At 39.0% G+C, this 21,688-nt stretch overlaps 1 protein-coding gene across 6 annotated transcripts in view; it reads left to right on the top strand.

The window, feature by feature from the left end:
- The window catches only part of COL25A1 (collagen type XXV alpha 1 chain), a 440,445-nt gene that overhangs the window by 259,634 nt on the left and 159,123 nt on the right, over positions 1-21,688 (top strand). For all 6 annotated transcript variants that reach the window (XR_006887816.1, XR_006887815.1, XM_046655549.1 and 3 more), the window contains exon 5: positions 6,439-6,456. Coding sequence is in view for 4 of the 6 variants with exons in the window: in XM_046655549.1 (XP_046511505.1) it covers positions 6,439-6,456 (18 nt within the window). In the remaining 2 variants the exon portion in view is untranslated. The remainder of the gene's footprint in view (positions 1-6,438; positions 6,457-21,688) is intronic.

Raw genomic sequence — 21,688 nt, 5'->3', positions numbered from 1 at the left:
CAAATATTTGGGTTTGTAAAATAGGAACGTTTCCAACAAACTTGACCCAGTAGGGGTCCCCAGTCTACGTGGAGCCAGGACCTCGTGTCATCGGTGCTTGACTCTAGAACCCTTCTCCCCCGTCTCTACTCCTGATCAACTCCTAAAAGGGATATGGGGCACACACAGAAAGGGAATTGAAAGCCTTTACTTACTGAATTTTGAAGAGTAGTTTTAAGAATTTTGCAGCGTTCTTCCAAGTAATTTAAAACACCCTCAATTGAAAGAAAGTTGGAAAATGGAATTCAAAATCAGTGACCTAGATCTTTGAGTCAATGAATCTAGCATGCAAAAAATTTAACAACTTAATTAAGGTTCTGTTTAGAAGTTTTCTGCAGTGAATTAGGTATCATGTGATAAATATTTATATAATCAAGACACAGGGCTAGGAAAATTTTGAAAAGTATAGAAAACTCTAAAGATAGAAATAATTACCCATAATTCCACCATCCAGAGATAACCACAATTTTCTGTACTTTTTCTCTCGCCTTCCCTCACTCCCTTTTCCCTCCCTTCCCCCTCCCTCCTTCCCTCCCTTCCTTCCTTCCATCCTTCTTTCCTTCCTTTCTTTCTTCTCTTCATATAGATTGATTTACAAATAGATATCTGAATAAATACATATGTATACACATGTAAAATTATATCTGAGAAAATGTATAATCTGTATTTTATATGTTACAATATAAATAAATAAAATATATAAAGATCATAATTGGAATAACACTGCATTTTCAGTGTTGTGTCATAAGGAAGTAATCAGGGATATAGTCAAATGTTTATATAGAAAGATGTAAACATTATTTGTAGTAGCCAAAATCTGAATCAACCTCACTGGAATATTAGGCATCCAATAAATTTTAATGCTGTAAATTAATGCATAAATAGATTCTTTATCTTTCTTATGTTCTGTATATGAAATTTTCAATGACGAAAGTGCACATGATAAAACTCTTTATTTTTTTTATGTTTCCATTATGGACATTTAATCATAAGAAAGAAAAGATAAACATGGTCTTGTGTTAGAAAATATAATCATGTTCTTTAATTATTGTGGGAAGGACTTGTTAATCTGTTTAAATATAAGAGTAAATCTTTAAAGAAGTTATTTATGAAAGGCAAATATCATGGAAGAAATCTTCCAAGTTTTGAATCAATTTCTGTTTTCTTTACATTGAACCCTACAAAACTGTCTCCATGTTTGCTCTTGCTCACTCTCCTCCTCTCTCCAATTTTAAAAAAGACACATCCATCGAGCTTGAGACTATAGCTATTTATTTTCCTCTGGAGTAGAGTATTGACTTTTCCTTCCCAGAATTAAAACCACAGAGGATTAAATATTTTTTCAAAAGAAAAACCTTAAATAGAAATACTCTTATCTAAGGACCACAATGTGAGTGTGGCTAAGGTAAGAATGGTTAATACTGTCCTGTAGGGAAACGCAACAGGCACTATAAGTCATGAATGCTGTTTGATTCAGTCAAGCGCGTAAGAGGCCTTGGAAGCGTGGGCAGCTTCCAGGCACCAAGAGACTTTGCAGTCTTTGCAAAGCCATTTTTAATTAATATGCATAATCTGTAATGCTTTATTTCTTCAATTGCTTTTCTCTGTATTATATCATTTGCATATTAATTTGTCTTTTGAGTTAATAGACACTTTTTATCTAAATTTGAATTAATTGAATGAATTGTTAGTATTGGTTTTATAGCCTACTTTAAGTTGCCATGCTGTATTTGTGCAGCATTTTATAATTTACAAAGCAATTTGATATCATATTCTCACAGTAATTGGGTATGGAGGCTTAATCAAATGAGGGACAGAACCCCTATGCTGTTTGTCCTGTGGCCTGTGCACAGGTGTCTAAATCTCACCCTGAAGCCTCTGCCAGCTTCCAGCTAGTTCCATCTCTGTTGCCTTGGTAAGGGCCCATTCAGAGGGGAGACTTCCTCTTGACATAGATGCATTTATTCTGCAGTGAGCAGAAGTCAAGAGAGCTCTTTCTAGGTCATTAGACTAAGAAGCTACATTTTGAAAATATAACTCTGTAATGTAAGAATAGTAAACTTCCTATTGGTTCATTAAAAATATTGTTAACTATCTTTGGACCAGCTAAATAATCTCACCTTTTAGCAATTCAACAATTGCTTCTGAAGCCCCTTGGGCACTGGGATATTGGGGGTTAACTGTGAGCAGGTTCCCGGTGCCGTGGCGAGGGAAAGATTGCTGCTCCCTGGGGCCGCAAGCTCAAGGGCATCTGCTCCCCTTACGGCACAGACTCTAGGTCACACTGCCACTCTTGAAAGGTTGAGGGATCCCATGAGGCGATTCTATGTTAGGATTCCTATTGGTCCTCCAAACTCCTGCCACCAGGACATCCTGTTGCCACTCAGAGTTCCTATGATGTCTTTCGAACGTTTTACCTGGGCGCCCACTTCACGTGCCATTTCCACCTGAAAGGAAAAATAAGCTTGACATTTGAATGTGTGGATTTGAGAATTTTCAAGAGATGATGAAGTTATACTAGTCCTCTTCAAATGATCTTTTTAGACAGTAAAGGATCTAAAATGCAAAACATAGAAATTATTATTTTGAAGTATTTTCTTTCAATTCAAGAGAATGAAATATATCTGAATCTGAGGGTACTAAAAGTGGTCGTCAAGTTTGGGTATCTTATTGATGAGTTTCTAAGTTATTGAAGTCATCTCTTTCTAAGGACCTTGAAGCAGAGGTAGCACCTTTTAGAGTTGCAAGAACAATGCTAATATTTCCACAAGTTTTTGTAAATGGAAGCGTTTTCATTTAAAATTTATCACAGTAAAGATATATGTGATTCTGTTATCCTAATCAGTATTTCAAAGTAAGACTGTACTTTAAAAGTACAAATTTTGTGTGCCTATCTGTGCATGTGCTAATGGAAAAACAGCGCTTGTCCCATCTGAAAAGGAATGACACAGATTTACCATCCATAAAAAAGTACCATGTAGTGAAACGAATTGCCTCAGTCAGAGCCTAAATGACTTTGTCTATTTAGAGGAGAGTGTTAGCACTCTCTGGCAACCATAATTGTGATAACAGCCTAACAAAAAATTGTTAATATTGCTCTTTAATTGCCTAAAGTAACACTACATACTCCAGTGATGTATCTCATTTCTCATGTGCCATTGTGGTTCACTTGCTCCACAAAACTTTCAACTTGCTTTGAACACTTTCCTGTCAAGCATCAGCTACTGGCTGGTTGTTTCCTCCAGACTGTTCTGATTACCACTTTTAAAGTCAGCTCCTCCTGCTGTTTCTTTTTCTTCACGCTGGTGCCTTAGCTGCCTTAGGGCATCGCATGGAGCTTTGACTCCAGTAACTCAGCAGCTGGAGCACTCAGCACTCTACATCTTTACATGGAAGTTCCAAACTTCAGTATTTCTATGATTTAACTATTTCCCTTGGCACAGCTCTTGATTAGACTAGATTCAGGTTTGTATTTATAGAAACAGTTTGGTGATTTGCTTGGGAAAAACGGTCCTTTTCAGGAGTTCCATCTTAAAAAATTCAACTTAAGTTGAGTTTTGTGAGCCTTAATCATAATTTATAACTACTCAGTTAGAGTAGATTTCAGAAAATGGAAAATAACTTTCACAGTTGATTACTAACAATGTTTGGTACCCATAAATTAGAATAGACTAGAAAAGTATCCACTAATGAATGAAAATTCTTGTATGTCTCATCAGCTACTCAGGAGCGACTTAAAGAAATTTTGAGATGTTTCTTTTGGTGATTCTTCTGTGACAAAGCCCTCATCACCCAGTGCCCTCAGTCACCAGGGAGTTTCTGGGCTGCCCTTTACTCTTGGACTTTTGAATTCTCTCCTTCTATGCTTTGCACTCTCATGGGGCAGCTGACACTGCCACACCCACTGAAACCTCTCCTCTCATCACCTCCCCTCTTTGACCAGAGGGCTCTGTTACCATGACTACAGGACTCCGTTGCTGGACTGTGTTCTTATAGGAGTTCTAGGTGTCTGCTAGTGGATAGTTTGTTCCATCACGTTGAGTGAGAAGACTTGGTGTGGGCAGCCCTGGAATCTTGTGTAAGATTTGTAACAATTTGTAAATTGTTGCACTGTGTAATCCATGTTTTAGGGAGAGTTACTAATGTGTCATGTGGTATGCATCATTTTTCTGGGAAGCCTCTCTTGCAACCCACTTCCATCCCTCTTTTTCATGTTCCCCACCCTCCACACACACAAGCACGCACACCATATACACCTGAAATTCAAATCACACATTAGGTGCTATATACTTTCCAATGCTTACGTGAAAGTTAACTGTTTAATTTTACCATCATTTACTGTTTGTTCTCACTATTGCTAACGTGAAATCCATAACACAGTGTATAGTTGTACATAATAACATGTAAATATATGTACACATTGTGCTAAAATCATTTGTTCATTGTAATGGCAGAAGTACCACATTTTAAAGGTAGATGGGGAAAGTCTGTCATTTGCGGAGCAACTATAGGAATAAAAAAGATCTCAGCAATGATGCTAAAGCATACTCTTTTAAAGAAATTCTGCTTTTAGAGAATCCTACATTTTAGTTTTCATAAAAAACATAAGAGATGTAATGTATTCTGAGGTTCTATAAAAGATGCGTGTTCACATTTCTGAGTTGGCATTAGTTTAAAACTTCAGAAAGATCAGACGTTTAAAGCGTCCAGAGAGAGCAAGCGAGAACACAAGCAAGAGTGAGCATGTGTCGTCATTTCGCCCGTTAGGTGGATCCAGAAGATCAGAAGTGCAGAGCCCTGCCTCTGTAGGGTCTCCACGTTTAGAGCTGATTTTAGGGCCCTCTGTTACCCTTGAGAACTTTCGCTGACCTGGTTTCTGTACAGGTATCAGTTAACAGGCTGGGTGCCTGCTGGTCCTGCGTCTGCCTCTGGAAGCAGAGATGCTCGCTGTGGCAGCCCTGGAGTGGTTGGGAAATGTAGAGCATCCGCTCACTTGAAGAGCGCTCTGGTACCTTTGTTGATCTGAGCAAGTCTGCACACAGTGGTGAGGTTAAACTTCCAGAGTGCAAAGCCGAATGACCTGGTGGAAAATGCAGGAACTTTGTAATCAGATTGGGTTTAACTTTTGGCTTTTCCACCTGTAGGCTGTGTGATTTTTAGGTTATTTCTATGAGCCTCCATTTCTTAATTTGTAAAGTACAGGGCAGTTATAAGGATAAATGGAATAACGTATCCAAAAGTGCCTGGTACTTGGTAGGGAATTAATGAATGCTCTTCTCTTACTCCCTGTCCACCACTAGAGAGTGCAGGAGCGGGAGAGGAACATCCACAGTCACTTGGTTTAGCTCCCTTCCTGGTTGCGTTAGATAAAAGCTGGCCAACCACATTTTCATAGAAAGCTCTTGAAAAACCATCTGTTCTGTCTCCAGTCGATCAGCGAACAAATCCCTAGGGTAATTCCCAGTGTGGAGAGGGCCTGAGAGAGAGAGTGAGAAAGTCTTAGCTCTATGCTTTGCTGTATCGTACTAGTGGCATACAGCTGATATAAAGAGATGGTACATTAGTAATTTATTTTTTAAGATTCCCTAACTCAGTGTGAACTTTTTGTTTCATCTCATCTTACATAAAACCCAATTGGCAATTTTAAGAAGGTGATGCGTAATCACTGCTTTTATTCACAGGTGATTTTCCTTTAGCAAGAAGTATTACCATTATGCTGCTTTGACATTTTTATCAGCTTAAACAACAAGAGAGTGAAATGCAAAAAGAGTGAGATTGGCCAAAGGTTACATCATCTACTGACTGTGTGAAGAGTTACGATGCACTTTAATTGAGCCAATGACCTCTCATGTCCTCTTAAAATGACCTTAGGTTGGATTATGCAGAGTACAAGATAGATGCTTATTTAAAAAATTGACTTAAAGTATTATTGAAACAACGAGAAATTCAAAGACTCAGTGAGTGCTGAAACTAAACATCTGCCTCTTTTCTTCTTAACTTGGTGCCGTCTTTGAATATGTGGCTCACAGGAATAGTCTGTGCTAGGAGACCTTCCCTTCGAGTAACCCAATTATTGTGATAACGCGGGGTGTAGCTCACCTTGTGCCTTCTCCTTATCCAGTTTAATTCTAGAGCATGCTAAAACCCTGGAGTCGTTTTGGAGTTACATATAACAGATCATAATATCAAGATTTTAGATAAGTAGCATAAAGTAAAAATATTAAGATAGAATATGATATTTTAAAACCACAAAGTGAAAATTGTCAGTAGTTAGGTATTATTATCTTCAGAAATATTTTGAAAAGATTTTTAGAACTAGTTTTAGTTTTTGTAGTGAAAATATTCACTTAAGAAAACAATTTTGTAATTGTTTTCCTTTTTTCTTTTTTTCAATTTCAGGGTCAGCCTGGTCCTCAGGTAAGTGAACTCTTTTCTAACAAATTAATTCCACTGTAGAATTTTCCCCATTGGAAGATTTTCTGCAATTCTTTTCAGACGATATAAAAAGGCTATGAACTAGTGATCGTGACACCACACAGTAGACCAAATATTTCCCAGGAGTAAAGCTTCGGGGCCTCTTCAGGGCTGTGTGAGCCACGTCAGCTGTTGGACCAGATGGCAAGTTTAACAATGTGCTCTCATCTAAGCGAAACTCTTAACTGATCTGAAACAATGCCACAGGACTTCAACATAAGATAAAATGACTTAGTAGATGGCGGGTATGACCTGGTTTGCATTAGGTCCTGATTAATCATGTACTAATAATGTTGTTGGAAATTCACACAGACTCTGATTATTTATTCTGTGATCCTACCAGCTACGTTTGATTCATTATAGATAGATATTGAATCCGCTCTACATTTTCAATATAAACTAACTGCTGAAGACGTGATTTATAATTAAATGTAGTCAACAGAAAATCTTTTGAGCCCGAAGTCATCTTGAAGAAAATGAGGAAATTTTAGAACAGGAAGGAATGTGTATAAAGGTGAAAGTTACAAAGGAAGGGAGTTGTCAGAAATGAACAGTCAGTAAAAAAACAACAAACTCAGTATCAATTCTTATTGTAGTCTGTGGGAAGTTATAGAGAAGGAAATGCCGTCATTAATGTTTTGCCGTCATTAATGTTTACCTGTAAGTAGCATAATTCTTTATTGAGTTCCCCTTATGGATCTTTGCCCTTGATATACAGAATGCTATTTCTCTCATAGATTGTTTCGTAACTAAATGAGTTTCATGATATCTTTGTTAGTCAATAGCATAAATTGTCTGTTGTGTGCTCATTCTCATACTAGATCATGAAAATATTATTAATAGCCTTATGAGCTCTGTATATAAGGATGTCTAACAAAACAAACAAAAAGCCCCATGTACTTCAGTAGAGCACGACACTCATGAGAAAAAGTTTGACATGTAATTAATTTATATTCATATTAGAGAATATCCTCACTATTTGTGATTTCTGCTCTTATATTCTAAGTTGACTCAAGGTAATTTTTGTAGGAAAAACCTCCACAAAAAAAGTTGTAGCTTATTCCCTAAATTTGAAACTGCTGCATTGTAATGAGATGAAGACAAAGTAGAAGGAGCTTTGCGTGCTTTATTTAATGCTTACAACATCCCTGGGAAGTATTATTGTCCTAGACAGGTGTATATACAGAATCCGGAGAGAGAAATGACTCACCTGGAGTGACACCATAAAACTGGGAGCAGAAGTCAAGGCTTTCTCTAAGACCCTCACACCCCTGTAGCGCTCGGCTCTCAAGAGAAGAGAAGAAAGTGAGATAACAGATAATAACAGAAGTTGGAGAGTTGGTTTTAAGAGAAGATTATAATCTTTAACGTATTTTAAGTTTTAATAGGACCTCTGTGTTAGCCTGGATCACCTCCTCCTACCCCGAACTGGCACTTAAGTTAAGGATTTGGGCATAAATAGTTTATTTGGGAGTTGAACCCGGGCAGCATTGTGAGTGAGTGGGAAAATGTCACAGGGAAGCCAAGAGACCCAGGAATCGGTGCGCTAATGAGCAGGTTACTGCTGTGGACAGTTGGGCCTCAGGCCTGCTGAGGAACCTCTGAGAGCCTGTCAAGCTTGCCTGGGAATCCCCCCGCTGAGGGGCAAGGAATGGATGTCTTTCTCCATTAATGTCCCTTCCTTCATTGTTGAGAGTGCTGCCTGGGTGTTAACTCCATGGTGCTTCTGACCGACCCAGAAGGCCTGGCATGCTCCTTCTGCTAGAGGCATGAGCCGCAGGGACGTGTGGAACCTGTGTTCTAGCTCTGTCTTGGAGGGAGGCATGGTGCGGATTGGCAGCTACATCTGCTACAACATCCAAGTGCAAGTGTCCTATAGACAAAAAAGAGTGGGAAATTCAGATATGGCTATAAAGACTTAGAGAATTGGACAAAAAGACAGCATTAAAAGCACATTAGTTAATAAGATGTTAATGAGAATAACTGTAAAAAGAAGAATACTGTCATAATAAATCTTGAGTCTACAGCCACAGTTATGAGCAAGTCACTTCCAAAAGGAGAGTTGCAAATGTTTGAGTTGGGAGGTTGCACATCCTTTAAAGTTTAGTAAAAGATTCGGACAGAATTATAATTGGCACCTTGCGATTCATGTGCAAATATTTATGTCAATGAGAGCTTTCTTGCATAGGTGGAACACTCCCACATCATCTTAATCATAGTATCATACGGTGCAAAACTCTTCCTTAGAGAGAGAAAAACTCAATTTTGCTTCTTCGGTGTCGTGCATTCTTTAGTAAGAACTCTCAGATTAATAAGGCTTTATTTTGCAGACCAGGGAAATGTCTTCTCTTCAGGGACTTCTTCTGATCATCTTGCTAAGGTTGAACATGGCTTAGGTGGATTTAACTTAGATCGTTAAAAAACAGTGAGCGCTGGACAGCTAACTGGCAGTGAACCGTGTTACAGTGATAGTGTGAAATTGAACAGGAAAATAGGCCTGAGGGAAGAGAGGTGAGTCTTTGCATTTCCCTAAATGGGTGAGAAAATGGTTCTTGACAAGGGAAATGAGATGGTGAAAGGGTATTAGGAAGGAATAAAGGCAACTCCAGCAGCTGTGGCTAAGATGGGGAGAGAGGCGGGAAATGAACGGAGAGGATGTCGCTACGAATCCACTGAATCAACAGAAATCAAATTCTTAGAGAGGAACAGGGGTAGGATGGAGTAAATAATGTCACAGAGATTGGAAAAAAAAGCTTGGTTAAAAAGAGAAAAAATAACAAGTGACAACAGAGAGTAAGTACAGGAAGAATGAAGAAAAGGAAATTAGAAAAAAGACGCAAGCATTTGTTTTTCAGACTAGAGGTAATCAGAATTATTTGGGCGGTATAGCAAAATTAATCTCTTGAAGTGCAAGTCACCCTGATGGTTGCTCATTAAGTCATATTAACATAATTCAATTCAGTAGCTCAGGTATTTACTTAGCCCCTGCTTCGTACAGGGTGCAATCATGAGGCTGTGAAATTGTCGTGAACAAGGCAGACTCAGACTCTGTTCTTTTGACAGTTCCTTAATATTAATAGTCAAGTAGAGTGTTGAAGTTTTGTCAGTTCCTGCAGACCTGCCATTCCAAGGATGGCTTTAACCCTGAATATTCCCTAGGTTCAGTAAATCTGAATATTCCCTAGGTTCAGTCGGACCTTAAACATGAGGCAGGAAGGAGGCCTTTCTCCCACGTGCACCTGACCCAGGATCAATGCCATTGCTCCGGGTGTGGTGCTGGCGCCACGCCTTAGTTCTAGAAACCAGGTTTCTGCCTGGATGCAGGCACCCCTGTTCAGGTGGCTGGTCCTCTCCTGGCTCCCCAGACCTGCATTCCCTTTCTCCATGACTGACTTTACCCCAGCTCCTCCTGTTCCTTTCCTCTACTGCCAGGTGTTAGAGTCAAGGTGCTAATGCTCTGCACAGCTTCACTAATGGCTGACAGGACAATTAAACCCCTCCAGCTCTCTGCCTACCTGACAGGGTCCCACCTTTCTCTTCCTTGTGACCCCCTGCTTGCCCACTGCCCTTCTGCACCCCGTGAAGATGTGCCTGTTGCCCACCCAGTCCCAGCTGCAAGGGAGGTGAGTCGGAAAATGAACACTCAGCTTTCTCCTGTCTCTATAGCGGAGACATCGAGGGTTGGGATTGAGTGTGGCATCAGCCAACGTCATCCTTTAGATGTCTGCCAGATGAAGCTTTTCTATCACGGTTCTGGTTATGTCATTCTTCTGACCCCAGAACTCTGAATCTCAATGTGGGTACCATTCAGAGTGCAATGAAATCGAGTTCCTTGTCTGACATTCAAATCCTTTGATTTGGCCTGTTTTCCTAGCCTTAGTTCCCACTAATTTCCCATTACTGCTCTTTCTGGACACTATGCTTCATCCAAACCAAATCAAACCATTTCCTTTTTTCTCTTCAAATCTGTTTTACGTCATTTGTCTTTTCTTAGAACAGTTTTTTTCCTTCAGAACTGCTCCCTGCTTAGCCCCTGGATACACTCACTTTCCACACACCCAAATGTGATCAGCGCTCTTACTTACATGCCACTTCTTCCAGCAAGATGTCTTTACTCCCCCTTAGTGGAATGCAATTTCTTCCTTTTGCTGAATCCCCATAGCACTTTATCTGTACAGCTTTTTATATTACTTTACGCTTAAAATAGGGGGGGCATAGCTAGCAAAGCCAGACAGATCATGAGTCAAATCCTAGCTCTTCCATTTACAAGCTCTGTGATCTTGGGCAAGTTCCTCCGTCACTCTGAGTCTCGTGTTCCCAATCTGTAAAGCAGAGATAATAATGTCTTATTTCAACCGACAGTGTAAGGATTAAATAAGCTAATACACGTCTAACTTGTAACGTGGTGCCTTACACGACAGGCACTCGGTGAATATAAATTCCTGTCCTCCCATTTCCGCTTTCTGTTGTATCATAGTTATTTATAAACATCTTTTTTCTCTTTCTTATTAGCTTTTATGATCTTCAAGAGCAGGATCTATGCTTTCTTTCATCTTTAGTATCCTCCACAACACCTTAGTTCCTTGCAAATAGAAGTTCAACAAATGTTATTGAGTGATGGATGGCAGATACAAGGGCTTAAGGAAGAGGAAGCTGAGGAAGAGAGAAAACTGTCAGCTTCTTGTAATTCTAAGTGCCCCAGTCAGTAACATCGTGTGTCATCAATAATGCCATTTAAACCAGACGCTGAGGTTTGTAAGCTCTGAGAATTTACCGACATTTATCACTTTTAATATCTCACATCCAGATGGTCTGGAGAGTTTGGATATCTTTGTTTCCTTTCATTGTAGTAGTTTATTTATATTAATATTTAATCTTTGGTGAAAAGAAACAGAAGCATTAACCTAGGGCCATACTTATAGTGTATTATTTTATTTTGTAACAATTTATTTGTAGGGCTCAAGGCTTGGCTTTGCTTCTTAACGGTCCAGACTGTTAGAGAAGGTTGCTCATGGTGGTGTATGTAAGAGCGCATTGCTTAGACAAGAATATTCTCCCACTAAGACACAATTTAATGCAAATGGCAGAAACTGTTGTTTTAAAAACCTTTCTCAGGATTCCATCTTGTACACTTTATAAAGATACATTGGCCTTTTCTTTGCCCCAAATAACTACATCAGTATATTCAATAGGGGATTTTGAAATAGTAGAACCACTGTGTTAAGTGAAGGGTATCCCTTCCATACTGAGGGCATTTCTTTTGCATAAAATTTTTAGAATTTCAAAGCCTTCCTCATAACTCTCCTTTGGAGTTGCATGTGAACATAAAGGAGATATAATTCCCTCAGGAATTCGAAAGACTAAAGTGGCCTGCATGTTGTAATTCTGTATTACTCAGTGAGAAAAAAATGTAAGAGAAACCACAAGCAAATACCATGAGACAACTGCACGTGGAGGCGGGCGGCTTCCATTTGTATTTTCTCAGATACCCTTGAAAAGAAGTAGAAGATGCCACTTTGCCTTCTTCCCCAAGTCCCTTTTGATTTTTTTTTTGTTATTCTGACATTGTCATTGCCATTTAACAACATTTCACTAAAATTTGCAAAAATCAAGCTGTGTCCGCCTTGTAAGGAATTATTTTGGAATAAAATATTATATTTTAGGGCAGTATTTAACTTTCTATTCATATGTTTTTAATTATATACTAAACTCCTTCTAACCTAACACTTTAGCAATTCCCATATTTCATGTTTGTGTTCCAATTCAGCCTTTTTCAGATCCATGTAGTCTGACTTGGGGGCAGGGGGAGGACAGACACATTCTCCAAGAAATTTGAAAACCATGTGTCTGTGCCTGATGTGTGCATGTGAGTGTGTGTACAGAAACTCTTTATTTTGCTCACTACATAATAAAACTGTCATATTAAACCAGTAATGTATTCTGTCCTGAATAAATCATGCTAGACTTGATAAAATATTATCATTCCCCGTTATCTATATTTTATACAGTGGTTGTATGATAGAGAATGATTATAAAAGTCCTACTGCTTCATATTTTTTTGTATTTTATTGAGTAAATGGTTAATATGAAATGAAAAACTCCATTGTACTCCAGATAGCTTATAACTTTATGAGTACACGTAGTGTAGGAGCTTGTTTATTTTACTATAATCCATATTTCTTTATTTTTACATGCTCATCTGTATATTGAAATGGTATAACAGCATCTCAAAGTTTAATTTTAGCTTAGAATTCTTTCCCACTGGAGTTAATTGAAGAAAACTTCTATTGCCAACTTTATGCTTAGTTTTCTGTCAAATATATTCCCTCTTAATTCCGTCTGAATAAAGGTGAATAACACATAGCCTTTCATGAATAATTAAGTTAATCTGACATTGATTTGCATACATGGAAGCTGTCGTCCTTCCCTGAACTTACTCATTTTTGTATCTCAGTGTCTTTCCACAGTGTTGATATATAGAAAATGTACAATAAGTTTTTGTTGGATAAATGTAAACATTTAATAATTCAGATTTAAGGATAATTTTATATTTATTTGATGATAAAATGACTTAAACAACTGAAAATACCAGCTTTTATCAGTCCCTTTTTAAAGCAGCATATGGAATACATTGGATATGGCTAAAGAAATGGGCTCTGGGGGCAGATCGCTGGGTTTCAATCCCGATTTACCACTAACGAACTGCGTGACTTTGGACAAGTTATCTTTTTCCCTTCAGTTTTTCAATGTAAAATAAGGGTGGTTGGTTTGACTTGATACATGACCTGATGAAACATTAGAACAGTGTATGGCACACGTAAGTGTTATTATTAAAGGCCTATTTATGCACATATGAACTCCCACATGCACACCTTCACTGAGACAGAGCCGGAAAGACACGTTACCCTCATGGCAGTGCTTGATCTGCTGGATACACACCCAATAGCATGATGGCCTAAAAGCCTATAGAGGTTTAGGATAAGTAAGTCAATCTTAAAATTAATTCATGACAAACGATTATCACAGTAAGGTATGGTTGTAGTATAGAACTCTCTATCTAAAACAAACATTTATGTGCACATTTGTGTGTCTAAGTCTTTATGAAGATAGCAAACAGTTTTAGTTCAAAATATTCCTGTTCAGTGAAGTGAAATTAATTTATTTTGACGTTTCAAACTTTAAAAATTTTACTTATAAATTTTCTCAAGTCTGGTATACATGTATGTATAATTTCGTATATATGTTTTCATGGATTCCATTGTTTAATAATTTTGATATCCTAACCAAATTCTTAATAGGCTAAATTTACTTTTTCTCTAAATATATCCAGTCATTTTGATTGATACCACGTTTTTAATATAGAATATTTCTTGGGTCGTGTAGAGATTAAAATGGAGGAATGCCATAAGACAGTAAGTGGAATGATGGCTTCAGGAACGTTTTAGTGTCTTCTTTCTTTTGCAGAGGCCACATTTAAACCTAGTTTGAGCAATAACTGTAGGAGACTCTACTGCCCCCCTAAGTAATGTGAGCCTTCACACTTTAGGTTTATTGTTTGCAAATGGTCAGTAAGTTCAATGCTAATTTACGTCTCAGATCAGGCAGAATCTATCATAGTAATTTATGTTCACTAAATATTCTTTTTATAAAAAATAAATAGAGTTGAAGGCAAAACAAAGGTGATGCATCCTCAATGGATGTGGTTGAATAAATTTTGTCATCAATTCTTGAGAAAGCCCCTTCAGGCGGTAGAAAATACAGAGGAGAGCATTGCCAAAGAAACGAGAGGTGGGTGGTCGGCCTTGTGAACTGCGCTCACTGGGTTTGCAGTCAGGGGGTCAGCTGGTAACGTTGGCAGCCTTGTGGTTTTCGAAGCAGTATTGCCACAGTTTTAGGAGTGACTCAGTGTTGAAAATGTGGGGAGAGTGAAAATAGAATACTCTTTCTAAAGGTTTGGAGTCACAGGCAGGAGGGGGAGAGGAGCCATAAATATTTGTCTGTGTTTGAGATGTGAGAAAAAAAATTTTCATTGACTAGAGTTCATTTCATCTTGAAGAGGCAGTGCAAAGTTGTTTCATTCCTTTGCTATTAGTCTTAACTCTTCTGAATTAGAGAATTGTAGTCACCCCAAAAGGCACAATTTCTATCTGGAATCAAAATATTCTCATAAGCATTGATTGGAAGCATGTTGGACGTACAGATATCTGTGACTTTTTGATTATTAACAGGCTATTCAGGGAATAGTAATTTTGGCACCGATGTCGTCTTAGAGACCTCTGTTGCAGGAACTCTGCAAATATATTGAATACTTACCATGTATGAGGTACAAGGCTAGACATTTGAATTCGGAAGGGAAATAATGTTTACAGAAGACCGTATGTTCTTTTAATTACCTCCTGCTACTCACAGATGAGGTAATTATTGTTTGCTCCATCTTACAGATGTGGAAACTGAGGCTCAGAGAGGTTAAGTGACCTGCCAAAGGTCATATGCTAATAGATGTTAAAGTCTCCAAAGTCCGTGTTTGTTACATTTCCCATATGATTCTCTTTCTACCCTTAAAGGCCCTGATAGTTTAGGGTGAAGCATAAATCTTATTCCTAGCAGGGTGAGCTAAGTTTTATAGGAGTTACAAGTCCTATCATAGTTCAAAAGTAGGAAAAGAACTTATCTAAAAGAAGGTCAGGTAAAGCTTAGGGCAGAGAGGTCACTGAGATGAGCCATCGGTGACTGGGTATAATGAGAGTGAGATTGTAGGGCATGTGGAGATGAGACGTTTACTGCAAGGACTAACATTTCTTTCAGAAACTCAAATTTCTGCTGTGTTTATTTTTTTCCCCAAGTAGCTCCATTGCTCAGGTTGCAGGAAAGAGGTTTCAAGAAAGGTGTGCTAGAATTATTCCAAAGAGAATGATAATTGATGATGTTTATTTGGCAGAAAGAATGGCATAAGCAAAGATATAGAGAGTGACAAGAGTGAGGGGCGTTCTGAGAACAGCTGGTACTCAGGGCTGACTGGAGGAGGAGGTCCTGATGGGGGACGGGGGTGGGGGCGCAGGGCGGGGATAAAGCAGAAAAGGAAAGTTAGGAGTGGATTACAGAGGACTTTGGACACAGGCAGAAGTTAGCACTTTGGTAGGAATCTGAAGGGTCGTCAAAAATAAATTTTTAAAATATATAATTACTTCGTTCGGGAATTTTCAAACATATGCAAAAGGAAGAGAAGATAGTATCATAAACTGGTCCTGGACCCATCACCCAATTTCAAGAATTTTCAGTTGCCAATCATGAATCCTTTCCCCTTGTGTATTTTATTTTGTTTTTTGCTGGCGTATTTAGAAGCAAAGTCTAGATATCATGTCGCTGCATCTGCAAATACTGAAATATGAATCTCTAACTGGTAGAGCCTTTTTAAAATATAACCTTTGTGTTTTTTAAAATTTATTTAAATTTATTTATTTATTTATTTTGAAGAAGATTAGCCCTGAGCTAACATCTGTGCCCATCTTCCTCTACTTTATATGTGGGAGGCCTGCCACAGCATGGCTTGACAAGCAGCGTGTAGGTCTGTACCTGGGATCTGAACTGATGAACCCTGGGTCACCAAAGCGGAATGTGCAAGCTTAACTGCTGCACCACGGGGCTGGCCCCAGAAAACATAACCTTTTTAAAGCAAACTATATCACTTCATTATCAATCCTAATAAAATTAACAATAATTCCAATATCATCCTAGTTGATCTATATTCGAATTTCCCCAACTGCCTCAAAAATGCCTTCGTACAGATGGTTTGTTTGAATCAAGATCCAAAGCCCACACTTGGCATTTAGTTGTTATAACTCTTCACTTTCTTTTACTCTATAGTCTTCCTTCTCTTTTTATTTTTACCTGCCATAAATTTTTCTAGGACGTTTGTCCTATAAATAGAATGCCCCACATTCTGGATTGGTCTAATGACTTCCTCACGGTGCTGTTTAACTTGTTCCCCTCTCTTCTATATCTCTTGTAAACTGCAAGTTCTATTTAGAGGTTTGATGAGGTTCTGGTTCCGTTTTTAGGAAGAATCTCTTATAGGGGTGTACTCGGCTTCCCAGGTCATCAAGAGGCATGTAATGTTTCATTGGTCAGCAAGTGTTGGCCTGATTCCCAGGAACCTCTCACCTAACAGCTTTTACGTCCATGGAGGATCATTGGCTATAACAGCTTTTTTACTGTGGATTGCAAAATGAGCCCTTGACGCTTTCTGAGCAGAGAAATGATATGTTTAGAAATGTGCTTTCGGAAAAATAACCTGACAAAAGTGTGAAGGATGGAGAAGAGTGAGGAGAGACTGGGAGAGGCTTGTAGACTATTCTTGTAATCCAGGCACAAGGATGCTCATGGCAAACATGTAAAGATAGATTTAGGGGATTTTGTGGAGAATGAAATCTCCAGGACTTGGCAACAGATCCATTTGCCAAATCAAATATAACATTGAGCCTTTATGCTTGGAGGAGTAGTGGTGTGTTAAACAAAGATAGGAAAAAAATAGGAAAGTCATGATTGGCTTACAGTGGAAAGTGAGAAGCTCAGTGAGAATGTTGAGTTTGAGTTTGAGCTGGTGATGGCATATCTTGGCTTAGCCATCTGGTGAGCAGTTGGGAATGCAGGATTGCAGCTTGGAAAGGAATTCAGGACATAAGTCAGGTAATACTTAAAGCCTTGAGAGTATATTTGATAGCTGATGTAGGCAGTAGAGTGAAAAGACAAAAGGTTTAGACACAAATTTGGGCAATCCTGACATTTATGGCCTTTGTCATCCTTCCTCCCCAAAGCTCTGGTTTATTTAGTTTAGGTTAGCCCAGGGTAACTCCTCCCCGGTGCCCTGAGGACTGGCTCAGCAGTTTCCCTTCTGATAGCTCAGCGTTCTTCTTCCGAATGGAAAGAAATGCCCCCAAGACCAATATGTATTTCAACTCATGTTACTTTATTTTTCCCAAAACCAGACTGTGAAAATATGACTTCTACTCAGCTACCTCCTTTTAAATTCAATCTCCTTTCTTTCTATGACCATTCTAGTATTTAGGAAAGTTTAGTGGAGATAGGAAGAAGAAGGTAGGACTTTAAAACGAGGGATAGAGGGGAAAGGCAACTTTTCTTCCCCTTGACTTTAGTAGAGAGTGAATGAGTATGTTTGGAGACTGAGGGGAAGAATCCAAGAGAACTGTGATGGCTGAAGAGACAAGTGAGAGCACCATAGACAGCAGGGCAGCAGGGCGAGGCACGGGGGAGGCGAGGGGTGGAGAGGAGGTACGGTGCTCCCTTCACTCCACAGAGAGAGGAGGGTGAAGAATAGTCTGGGGATGGAGGAGGGGAGCTGTAGAAGTGTCCATTAGGAGCTCTTGATCTTCTTAGTCATCAGCTGAGGATGAGGGAGATTGGGCTTCTCATTTACATGAAGCTCGAGAATCATAGACAAACACTGAGATTCAGGCTCCCCTAGCCTCATCTGACTGCTGTTGTTTTCATTCCTTCTGCGAATCTCCTTAGACTCAAGGGGACACCTTACCCTGATCCCTGCACTGTGCCTGATTGCCCTTCACAAAACCCCTGTTGCTCTATAAGATACTGCAAACAAAGCAAAGAATCAAACTGACCTGCAAACAGGACTTTCTTAGGAGCCTCGGCAAAATTATGTTGGGAAAGTCTATTAGGAAACATGCTGAAATAGATGATTGTAAATTAAACCTGAGGTGTAAAGATGGGTGTACCTCTGTATACATTTGAATTATATTGAGGACAGTAAGAACATTGTAGGATAGTTTACACCATTAGCTGTGAAGTCACAGGGGCTACTGTGGGCATTTAGACAGCAAGTTGATGCTTTCTTTCGACAAAAGGAATGTTTAGGCTTCCAAGTCTTTCACCATAGAGTTCATTTTATTTGACCTCTTAAAAATAAGTGGAAAAAAAAAATTCAACGTTAAACAAAAAAGTCTTAGCAATTTCTTAAAACATTTGGATGCAAGGAATGATGCTAGAAAGAAGGGACCCCTTGGTTTTGATTGGCAGGAGCAGTAATTGGGCCGGATTTAATTTGTATTGTGTTAGAAAGGAAAGCCAGAGTGAGCTTCCCCGATTCCTGCTGGTTTATAAGCCCTTCACTCCATTGAGCTACAGCAGTCTTACTTTTCAGAGTCCTTTTTTAATGTTTGGTTTTTCTAAATTTTCTTTTAGTGCTAGATCCCACTAATTGTTTCCTGATGGCAGCTGCTTATGATTTAAGACTGGTCATGGGCATGTATAGTCCCTTGTCCAGGCCTCAAACTGACATCACAAAAGAACTTATAGTTAAGATCTCACCACAGAAAATGCCCAGAAAATAATAGCTGTAAAAATTAGTTTTGCAAGAAGTGGGGCTGGTTTTGATATTTTAAATGTCTGTTTATACCTACCCCCTTTTCTGCTTGGTCTCTTTTAATCTTCAATGCAAAACGAAAGGTGTAAAGTCTGAAGCTATGAATCTGTTTATAGCTATAATTCCCTTTCCCTGGCTTAGCAGAGTTTGACACTATAATAAACACGGTTCTTCTGCAGCAGCATTGAATCTGGTTCTTGTATAATTCTTTCTATGCTGGCTGCTTTGAACACAGTTTTATTGCATTCTTTTGTTTCTGGGTGTTTCAATTCAGCAAGAATTTGAGCACCTGCTGTATGCGAGGGGTGACAAGGTAGTTCCAGGGCCGAAAGTTTAGTCTTGTTTGGTCATTAAAGTACCATGGTTAAAACCACATTGAAGTGTTTTTGTTTGGCTTTGTTGGGTAATAATTCATGAACATTGAGATAAACTATATTAAACCTGCATATTCCCAAATGTTTTCAATCATACACATAAAACATTTCTCGCTACGTTGACTTTTTTTTTTTTTTAAAGATTGGCACCTGAGCTAACAACTTTCCAAGCTTTTTTTTTTTCTTTTTCTCCCCAAGTCCCCCCAGTAGATAGGTGTATACTTTTAGTTGTGGGTCCTTCTAGTTGTGGCATATGGGATGCCACCTCAACATGGCTTGATGAGTGGTGCCATGTCTGCGCCCAGGATCTGAACCAGCGAAACCCTGGGCCACCGAAGCGGAGTGTGCAAACTTAACCTCTTGGCCACTGGGCCTGCCCCACCACATTGCCTTTTGATTTTTGGAAACCAATATGTTTGCTTTCTTCATCCTCAGGTCAAGTATCTGGAAAAGAAATTTTATTTTGTGTTTACCATGATTAAAACATTAAAAATATTGAGTGTGTACCTAATAATCACTCCCAACGTGGATGAAACATTCTATAAATGCTTCATGGGCACTGTTGCGTTTTAGCCAAGTGGTGAACATCGTTTTCCCCATTTTACAGATGAGGAAACTAAGGCTCAAAAAGCTTACTTAGCTGCCACAGATCACACAGGTCATCAGAACCAGGACTTCAGTCTGGATATGTTTGCCTCCCAAGCCTGCGCTCTTAACCACCAAGATATTTTGTGTACTTTATATTTAAAAATAATTCCCCCAAATTATACCCTTAGTTGCTATTTTTTACTTTTCTTCTGAAGCATTTAAAAAGAAATTATACAAATACACATATTGATCTATACTTATAGATAGGAACTCACATTTTCACATCAGGTTTTCCATAAAAAGTTTAAAATTTACGCATTGCTAGATGAAATTATTTGCAAAGTTAAAGTCTATGAAACAGAAAGATTTGGTGATTTGTGGAAGAAATGTCTCTAAAAAACATATTATGATAGTAAAGCAGAAAACTATGTGAGTTCAAAGTTGAGACATACACTTGGAAGAACACATATTCACATTTTCTTTATAGGTGAGCCTTTGCTAACTGCATAAAACCCTTCATTCAGAAGTAGGGTACATTTATCCACATGTGAATAGCTAGGGTTCCTATCTTTCAAGAAAACACTAGATTTTTCCATTGTGAATACTATTTGCAACATAATTTTGTGCAGTTTCAGATGCCAGCTGCAAACTGTGGTACCGAGTTCCGTTTCTTCCTCAATGTGTGCTTGCAGAGCAACTATCCCATTGGTGTGATGTGCCGAGTTAATGGTGCAGTCAGGGAGTAGGCAGAAACCTTACAGTCTGCAGAATTGAGGCTTCTGTCCTACTGGAACAAGGGAAAACTGGATATTCTCTGTTTCCTTCCTCCCCGGAAGACTGTGACCTTGGGTAAAGTAGTATTTGCGAGAGGGCCTGAGCATATAGACATCAAACATGCAGAAACTGCTGAGGTTGTGCTCTGCTCCTGGAGAACAGCCTGTGCAGCAGACTCTGCCTCCTTCATCCTTAAAAGACTAGGGAAATTATGGCTTTTAAAACACAGGCATACTTCATTTCATTCTTCTTCACTTTATTGCGCTTCGCAGATACTGTGTTTTCTACAAATTGAAGGTTTGTGGCAGCCCTGCTTTCGAGCAAGTCTATCAGTGCCATTTTTCCAACAACATTTGCTCACTTCGTGTCTCTGTGTCACATTTTGGTAGTTCTCACAATATTTCAAACTTTTTCATGATTATTATATTTGTTATGGTGATCTGTGATCAGTGATCTTTGATGTTGCTGTTGTAATCGTTTGGGGGCACCACAAACTGTGCCCATACAAGATGGCGAACTTAATCGATGTGTTGTGTGTGTTCTGACTGCGCCACCGACCAGCCGTTCCCCCATCTCTCTCCCTCTCCTCAGGCCTCCCGGTTCCCTGAGACACAAAAATATTGACATTAGGCCAGTTAATAACCCTACAGTGGCCTCCCAGTGTTCAAGTGAAAAGAAGAGTTGCACATCTCTCACTTTAAATCAAAAGCTAGAAATGATCATTAAACTAAGTGCAGACAGCATGTCGAAAGCTGAGACGGGCCAAAAGCTAGGCCTGTTGCACCAAACAGTTAGCCAAGTTGTGAACACAAAGGAAAAGTTCTTGAAGGAAATTAAAATTGCTACTCCAGTGAACATACAAGTGATAAGAAAGCAAAACAGCCTTATTGCTGATACGGAGAAAGTTTTAGTGGTCTGGATAGAAGATCAAACCAGCTACAACATTCCCTTAAACCAAAGTCTCATCCAGAGCAAGGCTCTAACTCTCTTCAGTTCTGTGAAGGCTGAGAGAGGTGAGGAAGCTTCAGAAGAAAAGGTTGAA

The sequence above is a fragment of the Equus quagga genome, chromosome 3 (assembly GCF_021613505.1).
Source record: "Equus quagga isolate Etosha38 chromosome 3, UCLA_HA_Equagga_1.0, whole genome shotgun sequence".
Taxonomy (NCBI): domain Eukaryota; kingdom Metazoa; phylum Chordata; class Mammalia; order Perissodactyla; family Equidae; genus Equus; species Equus quagga.
The sequence above is the reverse complement of the archived record's forward strand: the minus strand, read 5'-3'. Positions and strand labels throughout refer to the sequence as shown.